The sequence below is a fragment of the Periophthalmus magnuspinnatus genome, chromosome 1, assembly GCF_009829125.3.
Source record: "Periophthalmus magnuspinnatus isolate fPerMag1 chromosome 1, fPerMag1.2.pri, whole genome shotgun sequence".
In the NCBI taxonomy this organism is placed as follows: domain Eukaryota; kingdom Metazoa; phylum Chordata; class Actinopteri; order Gobiiformes; family Gobiidae; genus Periophthalmus; species Periophthalmus magnuspinnatus.
The window spans coordinates 33034869-33059668 of record NC_047126.1 but is presented as its reverse complement, the minus strand read 5'-3'; the positions used below and the strand labels follow the sequence as shown (position 1 = coordinate 33059668).

At 44.1% G+C, this 24800-nt stretch overlaps 3 protein-coding genes across 3 annotated transcripts in view; 1 reads left to right on the top strand and 2 right to left on the bottom strand.

Annotated features, from left to right (window-relative positions):
• Positions 1 to 1405, top strand: part of LOC117374808 (glutamate receptor 2-like) — a 28967-nt gene extending 27562 nt beyond the window's left edge. The window contains exon 19 of the mRNA XM_033971009.2: positions 594 to 1405. Within this exon, the coding sequence (XP_033826900.2) occupies positions 594 to 728 (135 nt within the window). The 3' untranslated portion in view covers positions 729 to 1405. The remainder of the gene's footprint in view (positions 1 to 593) is intronic.
• Positions 1 to 24800, bottom strand: part of LOC117373264 (protein CutA homolog) — a 109153-nt gene that overhangs the window by 41987 nt on the left and 42366 nt on the right. The gene's annotated exons all lie outside the window — the stretch shown is intronic.
• Positions 8577 to 23815, bottom strand: LOC117373722 (ras-related C3 botulinum toxin substrate 2). The gene is made up of 6 exons (XM_033969816.2): positions 23706 to 23815; positions 11591 to 11662; positions 9578 to 9695; positions 9423 to 9485; positions 9156 to 9315; positions 8577 to 8930 (listed from the first exon to the last, which is right to left on the bottom strand). Exons 1-6 carry the CDS (start codon positions 23738 to 23740, stop codon positions 8800 to 8802), a joined length of 579 nt encoding a protein of 192 aa, XP_033825707.1. The 5' UTR covers positions 23741 to 23815; the 3' UTR covers positions 8577 to 8799.

Genomic DNA, 24800 nt, shown 5'->3' with positions numbered 1-24800 from the left:
AAGCACAGTGAGATCCACCACATGGACGGCAGCTGTAGATGTGTCCAGGACTGTATCCATTTGTAGATATAGTTCAAGTCTGTTGAGCCAGAGTCCACTCAAGTTTAAGGGACAGAGGGAGGGTCATTCAGGATATGGTGAGGGTTGGAATGAGATTCTGGTGGAGTATCATGTCACCCCTACAGGTCACCGGAAGCATCTGCAGCAGCTGCATGGCCTTGTCCATGTTGTAAAGCCTCCTCCCTTTCAGCTGTGGATTGGTGATTACACCTAGACCAGGTTTAAATCAGACATAAAACAGGTCTAAACCTGTTAATGGTGAGTGCATGAGTCTGCTATGAAATGAACCTTACTCCTGTATCTGTGGGCAGCTCCTCAACGTTTCTGACATAACTAGCTGTCACATTTGAGCATGTGTAGATAAAATAAATCAATACAGTGAAAAGAAAGCAGTATGTCTGATTGTCCACCATCACTTCCATTGTTACATTAATAACACATTCATTTGACAGCCCCTGCCCTGACCATGCCCACCCCCCACGTGTGTGTGTGGAGCAGGGTCTCGCACTGTAACGTTTTCTTGTTTGTTGCAGATGAAGTTTACTGATGCCATGCGCTCTAAAGCCCGCCTGTCCATCACGGGCTCCACCGGTGAGAATGGCCGCGTCCCTGTGTCCTACCTGCGGCCTGGATTACCCATGAGCCTCAGCATGACGCACCTGTCCTGACCCCGCCCCGCGCAGTGCCTTATGCCCCACTCCTTTTCCTGAGCCCCACCCACAGACACGTCCCATCAAAACCACACCCCTCCTGGATATCATCAACCCAATCAAGCACAGGACGCCTTTTCTACGCCGGGCCACGAGGACATGTCCTTGGACCGCTCTTGTACAGAATAGAAAACACTCCCTAGGTGTTGATGCAATAACTCTGTGTGTCAGGGACCACTGCACAGGACGCACCCGGAGGCTTCAGGCCTCTACAGACTCTTCGACATGACATCATCATTTGTTATTGTATCATTTTATCGTTCATTTCCTTCTTTCTGCCTGAAATGCAGTAGTAGTAGATGATTTTGATTCAGAGATGAAGAGACTAAGTATGCAACCATACTTACATATTGAAGAAGCTGTTGGTTGCACTAGACTGCGCCTGGATAATTCAATATTTATAAAAGTTCATCAAATGGAGTTAATATAGTTTACAGATAACAGAAGTGATGGATGTTTGGTGACATGAGTAGGAGCAAGTTAGGATACTGCAGAGTCCATATGTACAATGCCCTCCTCTAATGTTACAATATGTGGTAGCGTTGGTACCTTTGTGTTGTGGTTCTGGAGACTCAACAAGCATACAAAGTTCTTCAACAGTGATTCATGTAGATTCATTATAAATATGTAGGTTTATGTTTCAGATGAGGTGAGCATGATGAAACACTTTCTAAAGTAAGTTTTTTCATAATTACTTGGTTAAAATTCAGAAGGAGAAGGGGCACTACATTTTTTATGTGAATTCATAAAATTCTGAAATGTCTGTAGTGGGTTTCCCAGTCATAGTAAACCCCTTTTAATTGTCAAAATTATGATTTGTTGACCTCCAACACAACACAAGACAAACCTCAGCACAAATTAACTAATGTGTACTTATTTATTTTCACTGTAGTGGTTCAAAAGTAGCGGTCCCTGCTCTCCTTTTGATTTTGTAATCTCGCCAAAATGTACAACCTGAACACCAGTGTGGGGCGCTGTACAGTCCTGCTTGTTGTTCCCTCGTGTCACCAGGTGTCCCTCTGCCCAAACGCTTCTTTGCACACACACAAACTGAGCCGAGCCGTGCCGCGTCCGCCACAGCTCCATTCAAATACTGTGAATACTCATGTTTATAGACAAGGAGCCAGACCAGTGCCAAGTCGCTCACTGGGGTCTATGACTTTCTTATTGGCTCAGACCAGTGCTTCTCAAAATGTGCTGTGTGTATCAGGCGATACTTGAGTCTTTTAAAGAGGGGGTATTACACTTCTATGGAGTATTATTTACTTCCACCTTGCATATTTAGATCCCCCATTCATAGCGATTCATAGCGTCATCACAACACAATCAGCTGCATCCCACTAATGAAACTACTGCACATCACATCAGGTTTGTCAAGTTGTAGTGTATTGTTTTGTATCCTGCTCTAGTGTTTATGAAAACTGGGAAGTATGGAAGTACGGATGGTTTGAATAGGGCCTGGGCGAAATCGCTAGATTACTCAGACATGCTTAGATGACATATAAAACCACATGTTATAACCGCAGGTTATAACATGGTAGAAAACTCCAATAAGTCAATTTTACCCCCTCTTTAAAGTTTCCATCCTTAATTTAATCATTTTTTTTCCTACCTTTAGTTCTGATTTATTCTAGGTTTAGTTCAGTGATGATCCATGTTTAGATCTGATGTAGTCTGGTTTAGTTGATGTTTAATTTTGTTTGGTCCAAGGTTTTCATGAACTTTTATTGAACGTCCAAAAATCGAATAACTTGACTAAATACACTAGAATAATTAGAGCCTATTGACATTTTTATTAAACAAAAAAGTATGAAAAATCCAACAGTCTGCCTGCATCTAGTCGTTTGGAAAGAGTAAAAGAAAATTTTTAAGACCAATAAACTGCATTTTTTTTAGCAGAACCTTGTGGGGACACAGCATTTGAGAATCATTGCGTCATTATTTTTTTGGATAAATATAAGGTGATAGTTTGTCAAAGATCTGTATATGGTGCTGCAAATATAGCAGCATATGCCATAAGACAATTATTGTAATATTATTATAAATATGATTTTAAAACTGTAGTGTCATGCCGTTCTCACATAGGCTTGTAAGTTGGATAAGAGACATTTTGGGGACATTTTGGGAACTCGGGTACAGTGGCCCTTATCCATATGCCCGGGATGAACAGGCTTTGTTTTCTTTCTCAAATCAATACTTAAATCAAGAAATACTGACTTTTTAAATGGTGCCAATGTATTACAGATTTTTATATACAGTATATTTACTTATCATGCTTAATGCCATGTGAAATTTAAAGTTAACAGAGAGAAAAATGTACGAGTGTGGACAAATATGAAGATCCAGATTGTGTTTGTGTAAAACTTTACTCACAAGTCACCAGAGAGACGCTCAGAAGAGAGACAGAGACCGTGAGCCGCTCAGAGGACAGTCAGACAGTGAGCCACTTACAGGAGAGACAGAGATGGACAATGAGCCGCTCAGAGGACAGAGACAGTTAGCCGCTCAGAGGAGAGACAGACAGTGAGCCGCTCAGAGGAGAGACAAACAGTGTGCCGCACAGAAGACAGTCAGACAGTGAGCCGCTCACAGGAGAGACAGAGATGGACAATGAGCCGCTCAGGGGAGAGACAGACAGTGAGACGCTCAGAGGACAGAGACAGGCTGTTAGCTGCTCAGAGGAGAGACAGACAGTGAGCGGCTCAGAGGAGAGACAGTGAGCGGCTCAGAGGAGAGACAGAGACAGGCAGTGAGCTGCTCAGAAGAGAGACAGACTGAGCCGCTCAGAGGAGAGACAGACAGTGAGCCGCTCCAAGGAGAGACAGACAGTGAGCCGCTCAGCCGAGAGGCAGACAGTGAGCCGCTCAGCCGAGAGGCAGACTGAGTGTCCACACACAGATTTCTAGAGTGTTTTGTGACTTTTGATAAAAACTCCATGCTCTCTTTATACTATGGTGTATGGCATCTTCTCACAGCCGTGGTTAAAGGTATGAATATGCATGTGTTGAGTTCTCACAGCTGTTGGCAGCCTCTTCCACTCTGTAACTTGTCCATGTGTTTGAGTTTCCTCAGACGGGCACAAGCCGCAGTGCCCTCTATTGCCATGAGTGTGAATAAATGTGAGAATGGACCGTGTGGCTTCTTTCATCAGAGCACAGGTAAACAGAGCACAGGTAAACAGAGCTCAGGTAAGCAGAGCACAGGTAAACAGAGCACAAGTAAACAGCTCAGATAAACAGAGCATAGGTAAACAGAGCTCAGGTAAACAGCACAGGTAAACAGAGCACAGGTAAACAGAGCTCAGGTAAACAGAGCTCAGGTAAACAGAGCACAGGTAAACAGAGCGCAGGTACAGGAGAGTGCAGGTACACCAGAGTGCAGGTACACCAGAGTGCAGGTACACCAGAGAGCAGGTACACCAGAGTGCAGGTACACCAGAGCATAGGTACAACAGAGCATAGGTACAACAGAGCGCAGGTAAACAGAGCACAGGTAAACAGAGCGCAGGTACAGGAGAGTGCAGGTACATCAGAGTGCAGGTACACCAGAGCATAGGTACAGCAGAGCGCAGGTAAACAGAGCACAGTTACAGGAGAGTGCAGGTACACCAAAGTGCAGGTACAGGAGAGTGCAGGTACACCAGAGTGCAGGTACACCAGAGCATAGGTACAACAGAGCACAGGTGCCAGGCTTAGCATTGTCTTGCTGAAATAAGCAGGGACGTCCCTAAAAAAGACGGTGCTTGGATGGCAGCATATGTAGCTCCAAAACCTGTATGTACCTTTCAGTATTAATGGTGCCTTCATGGATGTTCCCCATGAGCACTAACACACCCCCAGACCATCACAGAGGCACTAACACACCCTCAGACCATCACAGAGGCTTTTGAACTTTGCACTGATAACAATCCGGATGGTCCCTTTCCTCTTTGGCTCCCAGGACACGACGTCCATGATTTCCAAAAACACTTTGTGTCAGTCCATCTCAGGTGAGCTCGGGCCCAGAAAAGCCGGCGACGTTTCTGGGTGTTGTTGATATATGACTTTCGTTTTGCATGGTACAGTTTTAACTTGCACTTGAAGATGTAGCGACAAACTTTGTTAACTGACAATGGTTTCCTGAAGTGTTCCTGAGCCCATGTGGTAATATCTTTTACACATTCATGTCTGTTTTTAATACAGTACCACCTGAGGGGTCAAAGGTCACGGACATTCAATGTTGGTTTTCGGTCTTGCTTCTTACGTGCAGAGATTTCTCCAGATTCTTTGAATCTTTTGATGATATTATGGACTGTAGATGATGAAATCCCTAAATTCCTTGCAATTGTACATTGAGAAACATTGTTCTTAGACTGTGACTGAACTATTTGCTCACACATTTGTTCACAAAGTGAACCTCACCCCATCCTTGCTTTTGAATGACGAAGCCCTTCGGGGATGCTCCTTTTATACCCAATCATGACACTCACCTGTTTCCAATTCACCTGTTCACCTGTAGAATGTTCCAAACAGGTTGATTTTAAGCATTCCTCAACTTTCCCATTCTTTTGTTGCCCCTGTTCCAGCTTTATTGGAATGTGTTACAGACATCAAATTGAAAACGCAAGTTTCTGGTGTTTATTACTTTGTAGTTTATTCAGTTCAATATAAGTTGAAAAAGATTTGCAAATCATTGCATTCTGTATTTATTTTATTTTATTGTTTTTGTTTTTGTTTCACAGTGTCCCAACTTCATTGGAATTGGGGTTATACATTAAAATGTATATTGAAATGTATTCCGATACATAGTCCAATCAGAGTACAGTGGTCCCTCGCTATATTGCGGTTCACCTTTTGTTGTCTTGCTGTTTCGCAGATTTTTTTGTGTATGAACGTGCATTGTGTTCTGCGTCCTGATTGACTGTAGACCATTGTCCATCAGTCTCCTCCGTGCCGTGTCTCCTGTACAGTACAGAATGTGTTCAAGCAAATTTACACAAATGTTGGATCGCAGTGTGACTCTGAAGTGCTGTATGTTTTACAAGTTTTCTCCCCGACAAAACCCAAAATGTCGATGAAACTTTCTACACCAACAAAGAAATGCTTTGGACTTAAGTGTTTCTGTGCACGCCACTGTGGATGCCACTGGAGCAGAGACACGTGAACAACACATTTAAAGTGACCATCGAGGAAGAGGGATATAATATACGAAGGCTTGAACTTTAAGAGTGTTTAAACAAGAGAGAAATGTGAGAAAATGTTAATGCCTGTGTGAGAAAAGTGTATAAGTGTGTGGTGAGGGGTTTTACAGCTGCAAAACACACACACACACACACACACCACACCCCCACGCACACACACACACACACCCATATATATATATATATATATATATATATATATATATATATATATATATATATATATATATATATATATACTGCATTCTGAATACTTTGAATACTTTTTCATCAAGTGAAGACACAAGAAATGGATTAAAAGCAGCTTCACATTTCACCGTTTTACTGGAGAAGGAAAGATCTCACATACCTCACAACCAGAGCAGTGTTTAATTTTTTTTCTCACTGATTCTGTGCAGTTTGAAGCATAAATTACATGATCAAATACCACAATGTATTCCTTTGGTTAAAAAAAAAAAAAAAAAAAAAGTATTCTGAATATGATACAAGTATTCATTTACTTCCACAGTACTGAATTCGCTTCAACAGGCCCAGGGCAGTACTTGAATAAACTCTCATTTACAACCAAATCCGATCATTATTTTCTGAGTGAGTATTGTGACGACAGAGCACCAAGCACCAAAACATAGGTGCAGCGTTACCCGGAAGCAATCAGAAGAGAATGAGCTACCAACTCTGACCTTTTTATATGGTGGTGCCCTCTGCTGGTAGATGGACTGCACTAACCAGATGCATTCACAAGAATGCAAAAAAATATACACAAAGAAGTTTAAAATGTTTTATTGATTAAAGTGGTTGAGTATCAGCTGATTGCTTGTAATTAGTGATATACTAACTACACACACATATATATAAATGTGTGTGTGTGTGTGTATATATATATATATATATATATATATATATATATATATATATATATATATATATATATATATATATATATATATATAGACCCCACCACAGCACTGAGACTGCTCTTATCAAGGTGACAAATGACATCCGCCTGAACACTGATGCAGGCAAAGTCTCAGTCTCGATCCTGTTAGATCTGAGTGCTGCCTTTGACTCTGTGGATCATGAGATCCTCTTACAGAGACTAGAGGACAGGGAGGGTGTCTGTGGTACGGCACTAAACTTGTTCAAGTCCTAGAAAACAGGGAGTACTTTGTTGAAATCGGAAAATGTGTCTCAGATAAAATGTGCCTGACCTGTGGGGACCCCCAGGGGTCAATCCTGGGACCCCTGTTATTCAATCTCTACATGCTGCCATTAGGCCAGTTAATACGCAGCAATAATGTGTCCTACTACAACTCTGCAGATGACACTCAGATCTATGTCTCACCTGCAGCAGGTGAATATGGACCAGTGGATTCACTCTTTCACTTCATCCAGCAGGTCAGTGTGTGGATGCAAAACAATATGTGGTATACACCACATTTGCTTGCCACTGGCCTCAAGGGTGGTTTTCCACAACCTCATGGAGTTTGCAGTGAAGGCTCTTAGAGTCCTGTTGATGTTGCACAGCCCCGTTCAGTGATCCATGCGTGTGGCATTGAGTCATACACTTTCTTGTAATCAATCCAGGCAGTGCACAGGTTGGTCTTACAGGTTCTGCAGTCTCGGGCAACTGTTCGGTCGACCAGGAGCTGGTGTTTGGCTCCCCTGGTATCTTTGCTGATGCTCTTCCGCGCTGTGCTCATGTATTGATCCATGTGCCCAGTTATCTTAGCTGCGATGAGCCCTAACATGAGCTTCCATGTTGTGGAGAGACAGATTACTGGCAAATATTTGGATGGTACTGTACCCTTTGAGAGATCCTTCTGTATCAGGATTGTACGCCCTTCGGTTAGCCATTCAGGGTGCATCCCATCCATTAGCAGCTGGTTCATTTGTAACAGTGAGCTTCTTCAGCCAGTAGGTGTGGATCATGTCAGGGCCTGGTGTGGTCCAGTTTTTCATGCCTGAGACTCTTTCCTGGATGTCTGCCACTGTGATGATGACTGGATTCTGTTCTGGGAGGTTGCTCTGGTCTCTCAAAGCCACCAGCCACTGTGCATCGCTGTTATGTGCTGCCTCCTTCTCCCACATACCTCTCCAGTACTGTTCAGTTTCCAGTCTTGGGGTTGCCTTGTGTTCATTCGGGCCATGATCTTATCTTTCAGGTCAGTCGCTGCCTCTCTCAGCATGGTACTTATTGGGGCTTCGTACCCAAACTCTGGTTGGGGAGTTAACATTAACTCCTCTTTCAGTTTGTAATAATAATAATAATATAACAGCCAATATCTAACTTCCAGCTCCACTAATGTTCATAACTAAGATTTGAGAAATATTAACTATGTAATAACTAATAATCTACACAAAACAGTGCTACATATGGTAATGATTTCTGACAGCGGAATTATGCTCATAAACATACTCATAGTACATACATCAAACACATTTGGAGTTGTTGAGGTGTTTTAATGAAGCATACAAATGGCAGGACAAACAATGGCACATAATGGAGTTGTGTAAATGCCACAGGCAGTGTATGTGTCCCACACACTGAGGGCAGCGGGGAGCAGCCTGTGCACACCTCTGTTTGATCAGAGCTTCTCAGTGAGTAAACTGGTTCAGATGATGTCACATTTCATTTAAGATGAACTTTTGTCAATAAATACTTTGACTTTATACTGTTTACTATTTTTGACAAAACAAAAATACTAAAGCAACTTTACAGAAAATATAATCTAAATTTGTTCTTCCAACATCAACGGTTCCTCTACCTGCAGCAGAAATAACAGGCACATATGAGGTGGCCCTTCAGTGTGAGGCATGGCTTTGGGTGTAGTACTCTTGTTCTTGCACTGCTCAGAGGAGGGTGCACTTCTTGCCCTTGGCGCGGGCCGGCGGCGGGCACAGCACGGCACGAATGGCCTCATCAAACACTGTCTTCAGACCACGCTGGGTCAGAGCCGAACATTCCAGGTACTTCACTGCATCTGCAGCAAACAAACACTCAAATAAACAAACACAAACAATAAACAAATACACAAATAAACAAACACACACAATAAACAAACACACAAATAAACAAACACACACAATAAATAAACACACACAATAAACAAACACACAGTGCAGAGGAGGGACAGTGTCCTCAGACTGGACAGGTGCAGAGGGGGACATTGTCAGGGATAGGGCAGGTGGCTGTGGACGGGACTCACCGATCTCCTTGGCCAGAGCCAGGCCCTGGGGGTAGGTGATAGGGGCCAGCTTCTTCTCCTTGAGCTTCTCGATGGTTTCCTTCTCATCCCTCAAGTCCAGCTTGGTGCCCACCAAGATGATGGGTGTGGATGGACAGTGGTGCCGCACCTCCGGGTACCACTAAGACACAACAGAACAGAGGGTTATGTCACAGTCTGCTATGGACACATGCCCAGGTCTATGGACACATGTCCTGGACACATGTGAATGTCTGCTGAGGAGCATACCTTGGCTCTGACGTTCTCATAGGAGGCAGGGCTCACTAGGGAGAAGCAGATGAGGAACACGTCCTGTGGAGCACAGCAGGGTCAGTCATAGAGTTGCTGAAGGGTGTGTGTGTGGTAGGACAGGGGGCGGAACTTGTGGAGGTGTGTATAGTTACTGTCTGTGGGTAGGACAGGGGGCGGAGCCTGTCGTAGTCCTCCTGTCCCGCTGTATCCCAAAGACCCAGGTTCACTGGTTTACTGTCCACCATCACATTGGCAGAGTAGTTATCAAACCTGGAGCACAGAGGTACACATTCAGCCTCTTTATATTATTATTATTACATCGTATGTTGGGATATTCAGAAATAATCATGTTCAGAAATATTGCTTTTCATTATAACAGCTGTAATCTTATTTACTCACAATTACAAGTTACAACTACATGATATTCAGATTGTCTTTATGTGTCCTCAAACCAATCAAGGAGTCAGTCGAGCTCATCACTTTGGATTTCCAGCTCTCACAACTAAAATAAGTTAACCCAAAAGATGTGGACCAATGAGGAAATCGTCTACAAGCAGTCTGGTTGTATTTATATGTCGCAAAACTGTTTAAGGAAGTGGAAAATAATGTTGTTCTCAATATTGTACAGGAAACCATGGCTGTTCATTTGACCCATTTCTAAACAGAACCACTGTTTTCAAGATGTGATTTTCTGGTGGAGGTCTGCATCCTGTGCTTCACTCCCTGAGTCTACCTGGACGTGTTATGATCCAAATGAAAGAATATGTATATGAAGTTGTAATAATGATGGATAAAAATAATGGATTTATATATCCCCTTTTAAGACACCCAAAGTGCTTTCTCCATTCATTCAACACTTGGTGGTGGTAGCTCTTATTGTAGCCACAGCTGCCCTGGTTTTTGCAACAGTGCCCCACAATGCCACATAATATTTCCAGAGGTCTCACATCCAAGTACTAACCAGTTTCAGTATGGCCATATGGCATATACTGCTGTTAGATAATCAGGAAACTTGGCCAGGATGACTCTTAATTATGCATTTATTTTCTTCTGCTTTATCCAAGACTGGGTCACAGAGGCAGCCGTCTGAGCAGGGAGCCCCAGATTTCCCTCTCCACACACACACCTCTTCCAGCTCTTCAGGGGGAACCTGAGGTGTTCCCAGGGCAGCTGAGAGACATAGTCCCTCCAGTGTGTCCTGGAGTCACCTACAGTTAATGGACTAAACCAGGAACGTAGACTGAGCAGTAAATGGAGAGTTTTGTCTTTAGACCCAGCTCCTTCTTTACCATAACAGTCTGATTTAGCTCTGAGATATTTCAGCTCCTTCACTTGAGGCAGGGACACCCCACCACCTGAAGAGGGCGCCACCTTTTTCCAGTTGAGAACCATGCCCTCAGATTGGATGCAGCTGAGATGAGAGATGAGTTCCTGTCGTCCTTGAACCAGACCCTTTCAACCCCTCAACAGAACTGGTGACAAACATCCAACGTCTGACATGCACTGGGACCAGGTCAGAACCAGGACTAAACCAGGACCAAACATGCACAGGGACCAGATTTACTACAGAGAACGCAACTCCTGCTCCAGTCATACAGAGACCAGACAACCCTAAGCAAAGGGCCCCAGACCCCATACTCCCAGAGTGCCCCACAGGACACCACGAGGGGCACGGTCCGGCGTCTTCTCCATCCTCTAAGCCTTGTGTGTGAGTGCTGATGGTGATCAGAGGAACTGATGGTGTAGATTGGCAGCTGCACTTCTGCTGCACTTCTGGGCACTTGTTGCTACAATAGTAACTTAACATCAACAAGTGTGGAGCAGAGGATGCAGAGGATGCAGAGGAAACGGGGTCAGAGGAGCAGAGGGTGCAGAGGAGAGGGGGTCAGAGGAGCAGAGGATGCAGAGAAGGTCAGGGGAGGTCAGAGGAGGTCAGAGGAGGTCAGAGGGGGTCAGAGGGGGTCAGAGGAGCAGAGGAGAGGGGGTCAGGGGAGCAGAGGATGCAGAGGAGAGGGGGTCAGAGGAGCAGAGGATGCAGAGGAGAGGGGGTCAGAGGAGCAGAGGATGCAGAGGAGAGGGGGTCAGAGGAGCAGATGATGCAAAGGAGAGGGGTCAGAGGAGCAGAGGATGCTTTAGTGGTACTCGTGTAGGGCAGGGTGACTCACACTGTGGGGATGTACTCTCCGGGGAAGGCGTTGGTGGTGTAGCTGATGAGGAGACAGGTCTTACCCACAGCTCTGGAACACACAAAAACATCAGATCAGTGTCTGTGTAAACAAAGGCCTGAGCCTTTTAGGCCTGCAAAGGAAGTGACATCACTGACGCCTATCTGACTACAGGACTACAGTAATAGGCAAGTCACTGCAGTCTTGTTTTACCCTGTGGTGAGTGTTTTGCCTGGAACGTTTCACAGTTAAACTCATTTATCTCCATGGAGACACCGCCACCAGGCCGAGAGGTAGGTCTTAAACGTTTAGAGAAGAGTGCATGTTTTCAATGTAATTATAGCAAATGAATTATGGTTCTAAATGTACAGTAAATCTCTATTTATTAAAAATTGCAATTGAATAAATACCATAGAGATATATTTAATTCCATACTGTGGAACATTCCAGGCAAAACAATTACAACTCCATGGAGAGTGCTAGACATGTCACAGAAAAAATGCATTGTGTACCTTTAATGATTCAACACATCACATGAAAAAAACATCAATACAATATATTTATTTAATATATACTGACACACACAAGATTTACTGACTCGCACAAGACCTTCTGACAACACACAAGACCTACTCATACACAGTAGACCTACTGACAACAAACAAGACCTACCCATACACAGAAGACCTACTGACAACACATAAGACCTACTCATACACAGAAGACCTACTGACTCGCACAAGACTTACTCATACACACAAGACCTACTGACACACACTAGACCTACTGATACACACAAGACCTACTCATACACACAAGACCTACTGACACCACACAAGACCTACTGATACACACAAGACCTACTGACACACACTAGACCAACTGATACACACAAGACCTACTGACAACACACAAGACCTACTGACAACACACAAGACCTACTGATACACACAAGACCTACTCATACACACAAGACTTACTGACTCGCACAAGACCTACTCATACACACAAGACTTACTGACTTGCACAAGACCTACTCATACACACAAGGCCTATTGACACACACACAAGACCTACTCATACACACAAGACCTACTGACTTGCACAAGGCCTATTGACACACACTACACCTACTGATACACACAAGGCCTACTGACACACACTAGACCTACTGATACACACAAGGCCTACTGACACGCACAAGGCCTATTGACACACACTAGATCTACTGATACACACAAGGCCTACTGACACACACTAGACCTACTGACATGCCATAGCACATATGGGGCACTGTCAAACTGTTGCTAACACTAGCAGGAGTGACCTTGGGGAAAGAAGGTGCCTGGTTTGTCTGTTATTAATGTTCATATCTTGATACCTGATCCAATTGGACTACTGTGATCTGAATATTTAAAACACAAGATCAAACAGCTTTATGTTTGTTTCACTGTTTGTTCTGTATTTCATTTCACTAATTGGAGATGTTAAAATGACACATGCCTCACGACAAGAATTGTGTTTTCTGTTTTTCTCACCAATTATGTGCAGTTTGAAGCCTGAATTGTGTGATCAAGTACTGCAATGTGTTCATTTGATATTAGAAAAGTAACTATGTTCTGAACCACCAAAACAAAAAGTAACTGTACCAGAATACTGACACCTACAAGACCTACAGACACACAGAGAGAACACCCAAACCACAACGGGCAGGAAGTATACCCTGACAGAAACAAGTATTTATAATCAAACTATAGGGAGTGACTAGTCTAAACTCAAACCTTCTCACATTTTGCTGGTACTTTAAAATAGGCCAATGGTACTCAAGTAGAAGTAACAAATATCCATCCATCCATTTTCTTCCGCTTATCCGGGGCCGGGTTGCGGGGGCAGCAGTCTAAGCAGGGACTCCCAGACTTCCCTCACCCCGGACACATCCTCCAGCTCCTCCGGTGGGACCCCAAGGCGTTCCCAGGCCAGCCGAGAGACATAGTCCCTCCAGCGTGTCCTGGGTCTTCCCCGGGGCCTCCTCACGGTGGGAAATGCCCAGAACACCTCCCTAGGGAGGCGTCCAGGAGGCATCCTGAGCAGATGTCCGAGCCACCTCAGCTGGTTCCTCTCAACGTGTAGGAGCAGCGGCTCTACTCCGAGCTCCTCCCGTGTTACCGAGCTCCTCACCCTATCCCTAAGGGTGCGCCCGGCCACTCTGCGGAGGAAGCCCATTTCAGCCGCTTGTATCCACGATCTTGTCCTTTCGGTCATTACCCAGAGCTCATGACCATAGGTGAGGGTAGGAACGTAGATTGACCGGTAAATCGAGAGCTTCGCCTTCCGGCTCAGCTCCTTCTTTACCACAACGGACCGATACAGGGACCGCATCACTGCAGACGCTGCACCGATCCGCGTGTCAATCTCCCGCTCCATCCTTCCCTCACTCGTGAACAAGACCCCGAGATACTTGAACTCCTCCACTTGGGGCAGAGACTCACCACCCACCCGGAGAGAGCAAACCACCTTTTTCCGGTCGAGAACCATGGCCTCGGATTTGGAGGAGCTGATTCTCATCCCAGCCGCTTCACACTCGGCTGCAAACCGCCCCAGTGCCTGCTGCAGGTCCTGGCTCGAAGAAGCAATCAGGACAACATCATCTGCAAACAGCAGAGATGAAATCCTGTGGTTCCCAAACCAGGCCCCCTCCGGCCCCTGGCTGCGCCTAGAAATTCTGTCCATAAATATAATGAACAGAACCGGTGACAAAGGGCAGCCCTGGTGGAGTCCAACATGCACCGGGAACAGGTCTGACTTACTGCCGGCAATGCGAACACAGCTCCTGCTCTGGTCATACAGGGACCGGACAGCCCTTAGCAAAGAGCCCCGGACCCCATACTCCCAGAGCACCCCCCAAAGGACATCACGAGGGACACGGTCGAATGCCTTCTCCAGATCCACAAAACACATGTGGACTGGTTGGGCATACTCCCATGAGCCCTCGAGGACCCGATGGAGAGTATAGAGCTGGTCCAGTGTTCCACGACCAGGACGAAAACCACACTGCTCCTCCTGAATCCGAGGTTCCACTATCGGTCGGATTCTCCTCTCCAGTACCCTGGAAAAGACCTTACCGGGAAGGCTGAGGAGTGTGATTCCCCTGTAATTGGAACACACCCTCCGGTCCCCCTTCTTATACAGAGGGACCACCACCCCGGTCTGCCATTCCACAGGTACTGTCCCCGACCGCCACGCGATGTTGCAGAGACGTGTCAGCCAAGACAGCCCCACAACATCCAGAGACTTGAGGCACTCAGGACGGATCTCGTCCACCCCCGGAGCCTTGCCACCGAGGAGCTTGCCAACCACCTCAGTGACTTCAGCCAGGGTGATGGACGAGTCCGCCTCTGGGTCCCCAGTTTCTGCTTCCTCCTCGGAAGACGTGACAGTGGGATTGAGGAGATCCTCAAAGTATTCCTTCCACCGCCCGGCAACATCCCCAGTCGAGGTCAGCAGCTCTCCACCCGCACTGTAAACAGTGTTGGTGAAGCACTGCTTCCCCCTCCTGAGGCGTCGGACGGTTTGCCAGAATCTCTTTGAGGCCGTCCGATAGTCCTTCTCCATGGCCTCCCCGAACTCCTCCCAACCCCGAGTTTTTGCCTCTGTGACTGCCCGAGCCGCAGCACGCTTGGCCCACTGGTACTCATCAGCTGCCTCAGGAATCCCACGAGCCAACAAGGCTCGATAGGACTCCTTCTTCAGCTTCCCTTACTTCCGGTGTCCACCACCGGGTTCGGGGATTGCCGCCGCGACAAGCACCACAGACCTTACGACCACAGCTACGAGCAGCCGCATCGACAATAGAGGTGGAGAACATGGCCCACTCGGAGTCCATGTCTCCAACCTCCCCCGGGATCAGGGAGAAGTTCTCCCGGAGGTGGGAGTTGAAGACCCCCCTGACAGAGGGCTCCGCCAGACGTTCCCAGCAGACCCTCACAATGCGCTTGGGCCTGCCAGGTCTGTCCGGCTTCCTCCTCCGCCAGCGGATCCAACTCACCACCAGGTGGTGATCAGTGTGACAGCTCAGCCCCTCTCTTCACCCGAGTGTCCAAGACACGCGGTCGGAGGTCAGATGACACGACAACAAAGTCGATCATCGACCTCCGACCTAGAGTGTCCTGGTGCCACGTGCACCGATGGACACCCTTGTGCTCGAACATGGTGTTTGTTATGAACAAACTGTGACTAGCACAGAAGTCCAATAACAAAACACCGCTTGGGTTCAGATCGGGGAGGCCTTTCCTCCCAATCACGCCCCTCCAAGTGTCACTAACAAATAATAACAATAGTAACAAATAATGACACAAAAATTATGCATAAAATTATACACCGTAGTGACAGTGTAGTGACGGTGTAGTGATGGTGTAGTGACGGTGTAGTGATTGTGTAGTGACGGTGTAGTGACGGTGTATTGACAGTGTAGTGATGGTGTAGTGACAGTGTAGTGATGGTTTAATGATGGTGTAGTGATGGTGTAGTGATGGTTTAGTGGTGGTGTAGTGATGGTGTAGTGATGATTTAGTGGTTGTGTAGTGATGGTGTAGTGACGGTGTAGTGATGGTGTAGTGACAGTGTAGTGACGGCGTAGTGTTGGTTTAGTGATGGCGTAGTCATGGTTTAGTGGTGGTGTAGTGATGGTGTAGTGGTGGTGTAGTGATGGTGTAGTGATGGTGTAGTGACAGTGTAGTGATGGTGTAGTGACGGTGTAGTGATGGTTTAGTGGTGGTGTAGTGATGGTATAGTGATGGTGTAGTGATGGTTTAGTGGTGGTGTAGTGATGGTGTAGTGTAGCCTGGGTTTTGCCAGACAACATCACCACACTACACTACACCATCAGTAGACTACACCATCACTACACCATCATTTGACGCTTTTGAGGAAAGCTACAGGAAGTACCTGAAACATATAAAGGAGATAAACAAACGCTCTTGTCTGACTAAAACAATGACTAATGAAGCTTTTGTCACGTCACAGTATGATGAGGAACTGAAACTTCGACTTTGAAACAGGCATTTTTGTTGCACAAAAACTACTTTAAAAGATGTAGCTTTACTGTGAGCAGGCTTGCCTCTCCTCAGATCTGACTTGTAATTTGGCCTAGTTAATTGCAAGTTGCTGCTTCTCTCCATGGAGATATTATTGTTTTGTGAGATTAATGTGAATGTGAATTAAAGATTTTATTTAATACTTCATATTATGAATACTGTACCATTACTTGTTTTGCCTCCTGTGAGCTCCACTGTGGTATGTTTGCTATAAGAACTTTGAACTGTTATGTGTATGTCTAAACTCAGAGAACTAGCTAAGTACACATGCTATGTTTGTGCTGTCCTGATGTAAACCAAAGGGACCTGTTAATGTCGAGACATACTGAGTTAATCATTAAGAGGATGTTATGAGATATGCCAGTATAAGAGCTCACTGAGGAGAGGTGATTTAGAGGAGATCGTGTCGAATCAGTATGAATGATGCCTGTGCCGAAATAAAAGAAACTGGTTTATGGATCTACTTGAGCCTACTGGACTTTTGTTTGCGGTGTGCCTCCGGGAAAAGCTGACAGTTTTTGCCTTAATGTTCCACAGTATGGCATTACTGTTCAAACTAAAATTTACCCCACTGGTAAAGGGGCGGTGTTATGGTTAAAGTGCAGATTTATGTTTTTCTGAATCTTTGTTTGGTGGGTAATACCCCAGCATATATCACAGTTTACATTAGTTATGTAGCAGTTTGTGGGAGAAAAGGTTTTAAAAGATTGGCACAAACATACAGGAAGTTCTAAAATAGAACCTCTGTGTCATCTACACAGAAATTTACATCTAAACGAGAGACAATTTACACCTTCAATTTTCACCTAAAGGTGTTATCATTTATACTTAGTTTAATCGTAAGTACTGTATTGTGTAATTCAGGTGTTATTCCATGAAGCGAGCTAAAGCCAAAACCTGCCTTATTTGGGCAATCCAGCCTCATCAAATCCTCAGTTCTGTTCCATCAAAATGAATAATCAGAGCTGAATTGCCGTAGTAACAAGCATGCAGGTATAAACCTGATGGGACCAGGCTAACTGTCCAGATTATTATAGCTTTGTCTCTGAGACAAAGCTATAATAGGTGTAAAATAGGTTTTAGGACCCTGTGTTACCACACACCATCATCACCATCTCTGATACACTTTCAGAATGACTTTTAATAATGAGCAGCTGTGTGCTCCCGCACAGGACACTGTGTGGACACTGCACACTTCATGTACGTCAATTGATCTGGACCATGCACAGCATGAAAATAAATTGCTCTTCAAGATTCATTTTTATCAATTAAAATGTTTTAATATGAATAAAGTCTACATTTTCTATGTCTCTTGGTGAGGGGCGGCACAGACACAGAAGCTGCTCAGAAACCATGAGAATGAGCTAGTTTTCAGTGAGTTCTGTGTTTTCATTGGGCTCTGTGTTTTCAGTGGGTTCTCTGTTTTCAGTGGGTTCTGTGTTTTCAGTAGGTTCTGTCTTTTCTGTGGGTTCTGTGTTTTCAGTGAGTTCTGTGTTTTCAGTGGGTTCTGTGTTTTCAGTGGGCTCTGTGTTTTCAGTGGGTTCTTCACACAAAGCACTGTTTAAACCTCCAGCGTGAGTTATCTTTTCTATCATGAAACAGGCTTAATCTGGAGATGGAGCTTCAGTTTCAGGATTTCAGAAGAAAAAAAAACAAAAAACTTTGATGGAATATCCCCTTCGTCAAGTTTTGGGCCTTGTTTACATTATGGTTGCTAGGTAACATAAAAGGAATTACAGATTTTTAGTAAAATCTTGAATTGAATTACTGCATGTTAACTATGTTTTATTGAAATGAGTAGTCTGACCTGCCACATGCACTTTAACGTATCTCAGGATATGTAAGTGAGTACTGCCCACGTGTTTTTGAAATGAAGGTACTGCAGTAGTACAAGCGTGCACAGAGCCTAGGTTTAGTGAGGCCTGAGGCTATGCAGAACTCTCCTGTGACTCACTCGTCTTTCACCAGACAAGCCTGCATAACAGCGGGGAGGGACTTATGCACAACAGGGTTATAGCCACAGGTGGGAAGTACTCAGCTACATGTACTTTTTTGTAGAAATCACACTTTTCAGAGTATTTCAGATCCAGGCTCAAACAGTTCTGTTTAGCTGTGCATGCGACTGTACTTGTCTCTTTTAATGTTCATTTTATGAATTACTCTGTGTACAAATTGTGCTCTACAAATAAAATTGCCTTCCCTACTTTTCTAGAAGCATGTTTCCACTCCTACGTATTATTAGTAGAAGTACTTTTATTGATGTAACAGTACTCTTACTTGAGTAAAAGTCCTTCAGATATGATTTAGTTTGTCTAATTTTTGTGTCTGTCTTTTGAAAATACCACATTTTGTGCATTATCAGATTCAAATGACATTCACTTCAAACTTAACTTGATTAACTCAGTTAATCACACTCCTCAGCCTTCCCGGTAAGGTCTATTCCAGGGTACTGGAGAGGAGAATCTGACCGATAGTCGAACCTCGGATTCAGGAGGAGTGGTTTTCATCCTGGTCGTGGAACACTGGACCAGCTCTATACTCTCCATTGGGTCCTCGAGGGTTCATGGGAGTATGCCCAACCAGTCCACATGTGTTTTGTGGATCTGGAGAAGGCATTCGACCGTGTCCCTCATGGTGTCCTTTGGGGGGAGGAGCTGTGTTTGCATTGCCGGCAGTAAGTCTCACCTGTTCCCGGTGCATGTTGGACTCCGCCAGGGCTGCCCTTTGTCACCGGTTCTGTTCATTATATTTATGGACAGAATTTCTAGGCGCAGTCAGGGGCCGGAGGGGGTCTGGTTCGGGAACCACAGGATTTCATCTCTGCTATTTGCGGATGATGTTGTCCTGATGGCTTCATCGAGCCAGGACCTGCAGCAGGCACTGGGGCGGTTTGCAGCCGAGTGTGAAGCGGCTGGGATGAGAATCAGCTCCTCCAAATCCAAGGCCATGGTTCTTCCTCCGCAGAGTGGCTGGGCGCACCCTTAGGGATAGGGTGAGGAGCTCAGTCACACGGGAGGAGCTCGGAGTAGAGCCGCTGCTCCTACATGTTGAGAGGAACCAGTTGAGGTGGCTCGGGCATCTGCTCAGGATGCCTCCTGGACGCCTCCCCAGGGAGGTGTTCTGGGCATGTCCCACCAGGAGGAGGCCCCAGGGAAGACCCAGGACACGCTGGAGGGACTATGTCTCTCAGCTGGCCTGGGAACGCCTTGGGATCCCACCGGAGGAGCTGGAGGACGTGTCTGGGGGGAGTCCCTGCTTAGACTGCTGCCCCCGCGACCCGGCCCCGGATAAGCGGTAGAAAATGGATGGATGGATGGATGGAATAATTTTTGTGTCTGTCTTTTGAAAATACCACATTTTGTGCATTATCAGATTCAAATGACATTCACTGTCCCATCCCGACAGTTACTCTTTAATTTATTCTTTCTTGAGTAGTACTTTTCCCATATACTTGTTTTAGTATTTCAGTAATATCATTTTGAAGTACTTAACTCTAAGTACCTTAACTCCTTACTGTCTGAAAACCATGAAAAACAGCACTATTTCATTTGAAACAGTTTGCAGTGGTCCAAAGTTATTCCTCACTGACCTTATGCATTCTGAACATCCTAATTACTCACCATGATGAGTTTATAAATGCTTTTGTTCCCACAGTAAACCTAACCACTAGCATACTAACAGTGGACTTATTTTGACCTCAAGAGCTGCCTGTACAATATATCTGTACGTGACATGACACATTTTTCTCAAACACATGGGGAATACTTGGTACTTGGTAGTAGTAACTAAGCCTGAATCAATCCTAATACGTGATTTGTTCAGTATGAATTAAGTCTTTGTTCATGTTTTTTTAAGACTAATTAAAGGTTCTACATTACACAAAATGGACTCTTGTGAGCTTTAAGTCATGTTCTAACACTGTTACCTCCTCAAAAACAGACCTGGAGTTGTGTTTTGTTTCATTCACACATGTTTGAGTAACACTTTATTATTAGTCTGTCTACATAATCAATAGTCTAATTTTGGTTATCTTCAAAACAACCTTTAAAGTCGGCATCCATGCATCAGTTTTAGAATGATGCAAACTTAGGACCGTTGCCGTTGTGATCGCATCATATTCTCGTGTCTTTAATTCTCTTTTAAACATGCTTTTAAAACTACCTCAGTTTCTAATGAGGCGTAGAGGCGTTGGAGCTCCCACTGCTGTCGACAACGGGAATGAGCAAAGGGGATGTAAACAAATGCTAATAGAGCCATGCGTTTGTTGTGAGCACAATCTGGTGATGGTTTATGGCCTTGAAAACTGTGTAAGAGAAGTCTGGACTTTAAGGAACAGTGTGATTGGTCTAAAAGATATCCACATTTCAAACTTGCAACCAGGCATTTGCAATCAGAAACACATGGCTGCAATCAGGGCAGTCCTGTGTGATGTCACGTAGTACTTAAAATTGCAATGGCCACTAGAGGCAGCACAAAGTTGAAAATAACTAGGAATATACAGTAGGTAATGTTATTAAAGCACCGTGTGCACAGTTTAGCGGCGAGTGGGTTTAGTGTTTAGTTCAACTTTAAGTACAAAATAATGTGTTTGAATGACAAGTCAATGTAGTTTTTTGTGACAGGTCAAAGGTCAAGAGGGGACATAAAACACAAAGTCACACAAAGTCACACAGAGATATTAAAGGCCCTGCACCAGCTTTTTTCACATGTCTTTGTCCAAAATGTGTTTCACCCCAGTGCATCTCATTATAAACAGTTTAATTTTATGAGAACCAGTAAGCGTGCTGTTAGCATGCTAGTTGTTGTTCGCACAATAGCCTCACCATAACAACCATAATGACAGCACGACTCCGGTCTAGTCTCTGAAAGCTGTGAAAAGGTGAGTAAAGGATGTTCTGAGTGTATAAGACACGTCAGAAGTAACTCTGGAGCACTGCAGACTGTTTAAAATGATCTAGTTTTGTGTTTTTTTATGTTTTCAAGACAATAAAAATAAGGTTGAGCGGCTTTAATCATTAATCAAATAATTGTTTCTTTTATCAGAGATTACATTTTATTACTTTTTTCGAATAGCCTTTCTGAGAGAGCTTTTTGTGTTTTTAAAATTGTACATTTCAGAGTAGTTTTCAGTACTTTTACCTCTACTTGAGTACTACATTGCACAGTGTAACGGTACTCTTATGAAATATGAAATGATTTGAATATTTGTGTTTCTTGCAGCTCCTCCAGATTTGATTTAGCTTGTCTCATTTTCGTGTCTATTTTCCCCCATCCCCCCGTGTAGGAGTACACTCTGAAGTACTCCTACATGTGTACATTTTTGGTTGCTCTACCCAATTCTGATTTTAGAATGTAAACACGTTCCTCGGCTCCATTTTACATCCGCACACACACGAGCGCACACACGAGCGCACACACACGAGCACACACACGAGCACACACACGAGCACACACACAAGCACACACACGTTTGGGTTTTCATACTTTGAGCGGGACATTACCTTGACTACTCACTACGTGTCTAACTTTAACTTATTTAAAAGTGCATACGGTTTTCATGTTTTTCTAATCCTGACTTGGTTTGGTGGGATAGTATCTGTGGCAAATATTTATTGTAGTTTTACATCAGTTGCATGGTAGTTTGTGGAGAAAGAGAGAAGAAGAAAAGTACAAAAATACATGAAGTAGCGCAGATCACCTCTACCTCTGTCAACACTCCAAAAAACTCAGAGACCATTTACACACCAGGAAGGCATTTTTTTGACAATTTAAACTTTCTAAACTAAATAAAAGTGTGTGATTCATTTGTCTCTTGTGCATTTTAGACCTTTAGCTCTTGTAAACATTATGGTTGCTAGGTAACTGTTATGGAATTACCTCATACCATGTCAGATTTGCTGTCATTGTCCAAACTGGGAAGTCAAATTGTAAAGTTCTCCAAAATAAAAGACAACATTTTTATTTTTTGTCAAATATTAAATATAGTCACTTGCCTAACCTTACCTAACTCCTAACCTATTTGACCTTTAAACAGAGGAGGGTAGAGTAGCCAAAAATTGTATTAAACTAAAGTAAGAATAACGTTACTTCAAAATAATATTACTCAAGTAGAAGTACAAAGTAGAGGTTCAAGAAATGACTCAAGTAAGAGTAACTTAAAGAGTAACTGTCAGGACGTAACATCTGATTTATAATTTAAAGTTAATATATTTTGAAGAATAAAATATTAAATAAAGTAAAACACGTGGTATTTTCAAAGGACAGACACAAAAATGAGCCAAACTAAATCATATCTGAAGGAGCTGCAGGAAACACAAATGTTCAAATCATTTCATATTGTTGAATAAAACTCAAGTCACTTTAGATTCGCTCACAGAGGGAACTTTTACTCAAGTAAGAGTACTGTACTTCAATTTAAAAAAAAAACTCAAGTAGGAGTAAAAACATGCTGCTTGGAAAGTACAAAGTAAAGAAAAAGTTCTTTAAAAAGTTACTCAAATAAATGTAACTGAGTACTACCTACTTTTGACTTTAATCCATGCTGTGTATCTAATAAGAAATGATTCTCTTGATTTTTGTCCCCTTAAGGCATGTGTGTACAGACTGTAGTCCCCACAGTGTGCTAATTCCCTGCTAACACACTCGCAGCATGCACAGGCAGAGCTGCAATGTAGTACACAGAGATCTGCACACACCATGCAGACCGCACACTTCCTGCTCTATTCTGACAGTAACTTCTGCTTTTGCATTTCCTCCTGAGTGACCTGACAGTCAGAGTTGTTCCTCCATCTGTCAAACTGCTCAAAAACATCCAAAAAACACAAGTTTTTTTCATAAATTCCCATCGCCAAATTAGTCCAAGAGCCAGAGCTGCATTTTGAAGCATGTTCCAGCCTGCTCTCCCTGACACTAAAGGTATTTGACCGAAAACAAGTCACTTTGGGAACTTTTCATCACTCAAAAAATTTAAAATAACACATTTCAAAGTGTAGAATATTTTCTGATGAGTAAAGTGCACCTACCCATCTCCCACCACCACACACTTGATGGCCTGCATGTTGCTGTTGTCCTGGGTCTCGCGCTGACAGGATGAAGGAGCGCGTGATGGGTGCTCACAGTTGGGTGCTCTGGGCGGCTGCTTTGGGTGGCCCCTCCCTCGGTGCTTTGTCTCTTCCTGATTCTTGCACTCTTTTTAGTTTCAGGTCAAACACATGAGACACAGCTTCCTTATGCTTCCTGTATGGTTGTTTTTTTTCTGAATTACTGAATTTAAATGTGCACTGAGTAACTTTTCTAATCTGCCTTTTGCTTGTCTCTATGGATATGTTATTGCTTTGCTTAAATGTTCCACAGTATGATTTTAAATCTGTCCGTGTACTTATTGTGAGTGGGCTTGCTTTTCCACAGACCAGTGGCTCGACTTGGTTGCATCACTTGTCTGTGCCCATGGAGATGTTCTTAATTAATATGACATTAAATATTCTTACTGTGAGTGGGCTTGCCTCTCCATCGAGCTGAATAGGATCTTGATCTAGTGGTGCCAGCTGCTTGTCTCCATGGCGATGTTATTGCATAAGTAAATACAGGCCTCAGTGTATATAATGTAGATTTATGTGGCACTTTTCCACCTTTAAGGCTCAGAGCACTTTACATCAAGAAACCACTCACACATTCACACACCCCCACACACCCCCACACACACTCACACACACACACCCCCACACACACACACTCACCCCCACACACTCCCACACACACACCCACACACCCCCACACTCACACACACATGCACACACACACCCTCACACACATACTCACACACAGATGGAAATGAAGGGGGTTAAGTGTGTTGCCCAAGGACACAACAACAGCATTCATCTGTGGGAGGTGGAATCACACCACCAACCTGTGCGTCAGTGGATCTGACCGCTCCACCAATGATATTTATGTCGAGAGTGGGATTCAAACTAACAACTTTCAGATCAGTGGACAAACACCTGTGTCACTATTACAAATGTTTATGAAAGAGGATTGTTCAAATAAGCTGATAATGTCATAAATGAAAGATGCAGCCAAATAAGTTCAGATGGTCTCAAACTCAAGCAAAAATACAAAAT

What these genes read in the sequence shown, in the direction of transcription:
- LOC117373722 (XM_033969816.2), bottom strand. Translation starts at nt 23,740, where the DNA reads ATGCAGGCCATCAAGTGTGTGGTGGTGGGAGATGG. An exon ending in GGAGAGTACATCCCCACAGT is followed by an intron (nt 9,696 to 11,590) that starts GTGAGTCACCCT and finishes TCTGTGCTCCAG; the next exon opens with GTTTGATAACTACTCTGCCA. An exon ending in GGCTCTGGCCAAGGAGATCG is followed by an intron (nt 8,931 to 9,155) that starts GTGAGTCCCGTC and finishes TGTTTGCTGCAG; the next exon opens with ATGCAGTGAAGTACCTGGAA.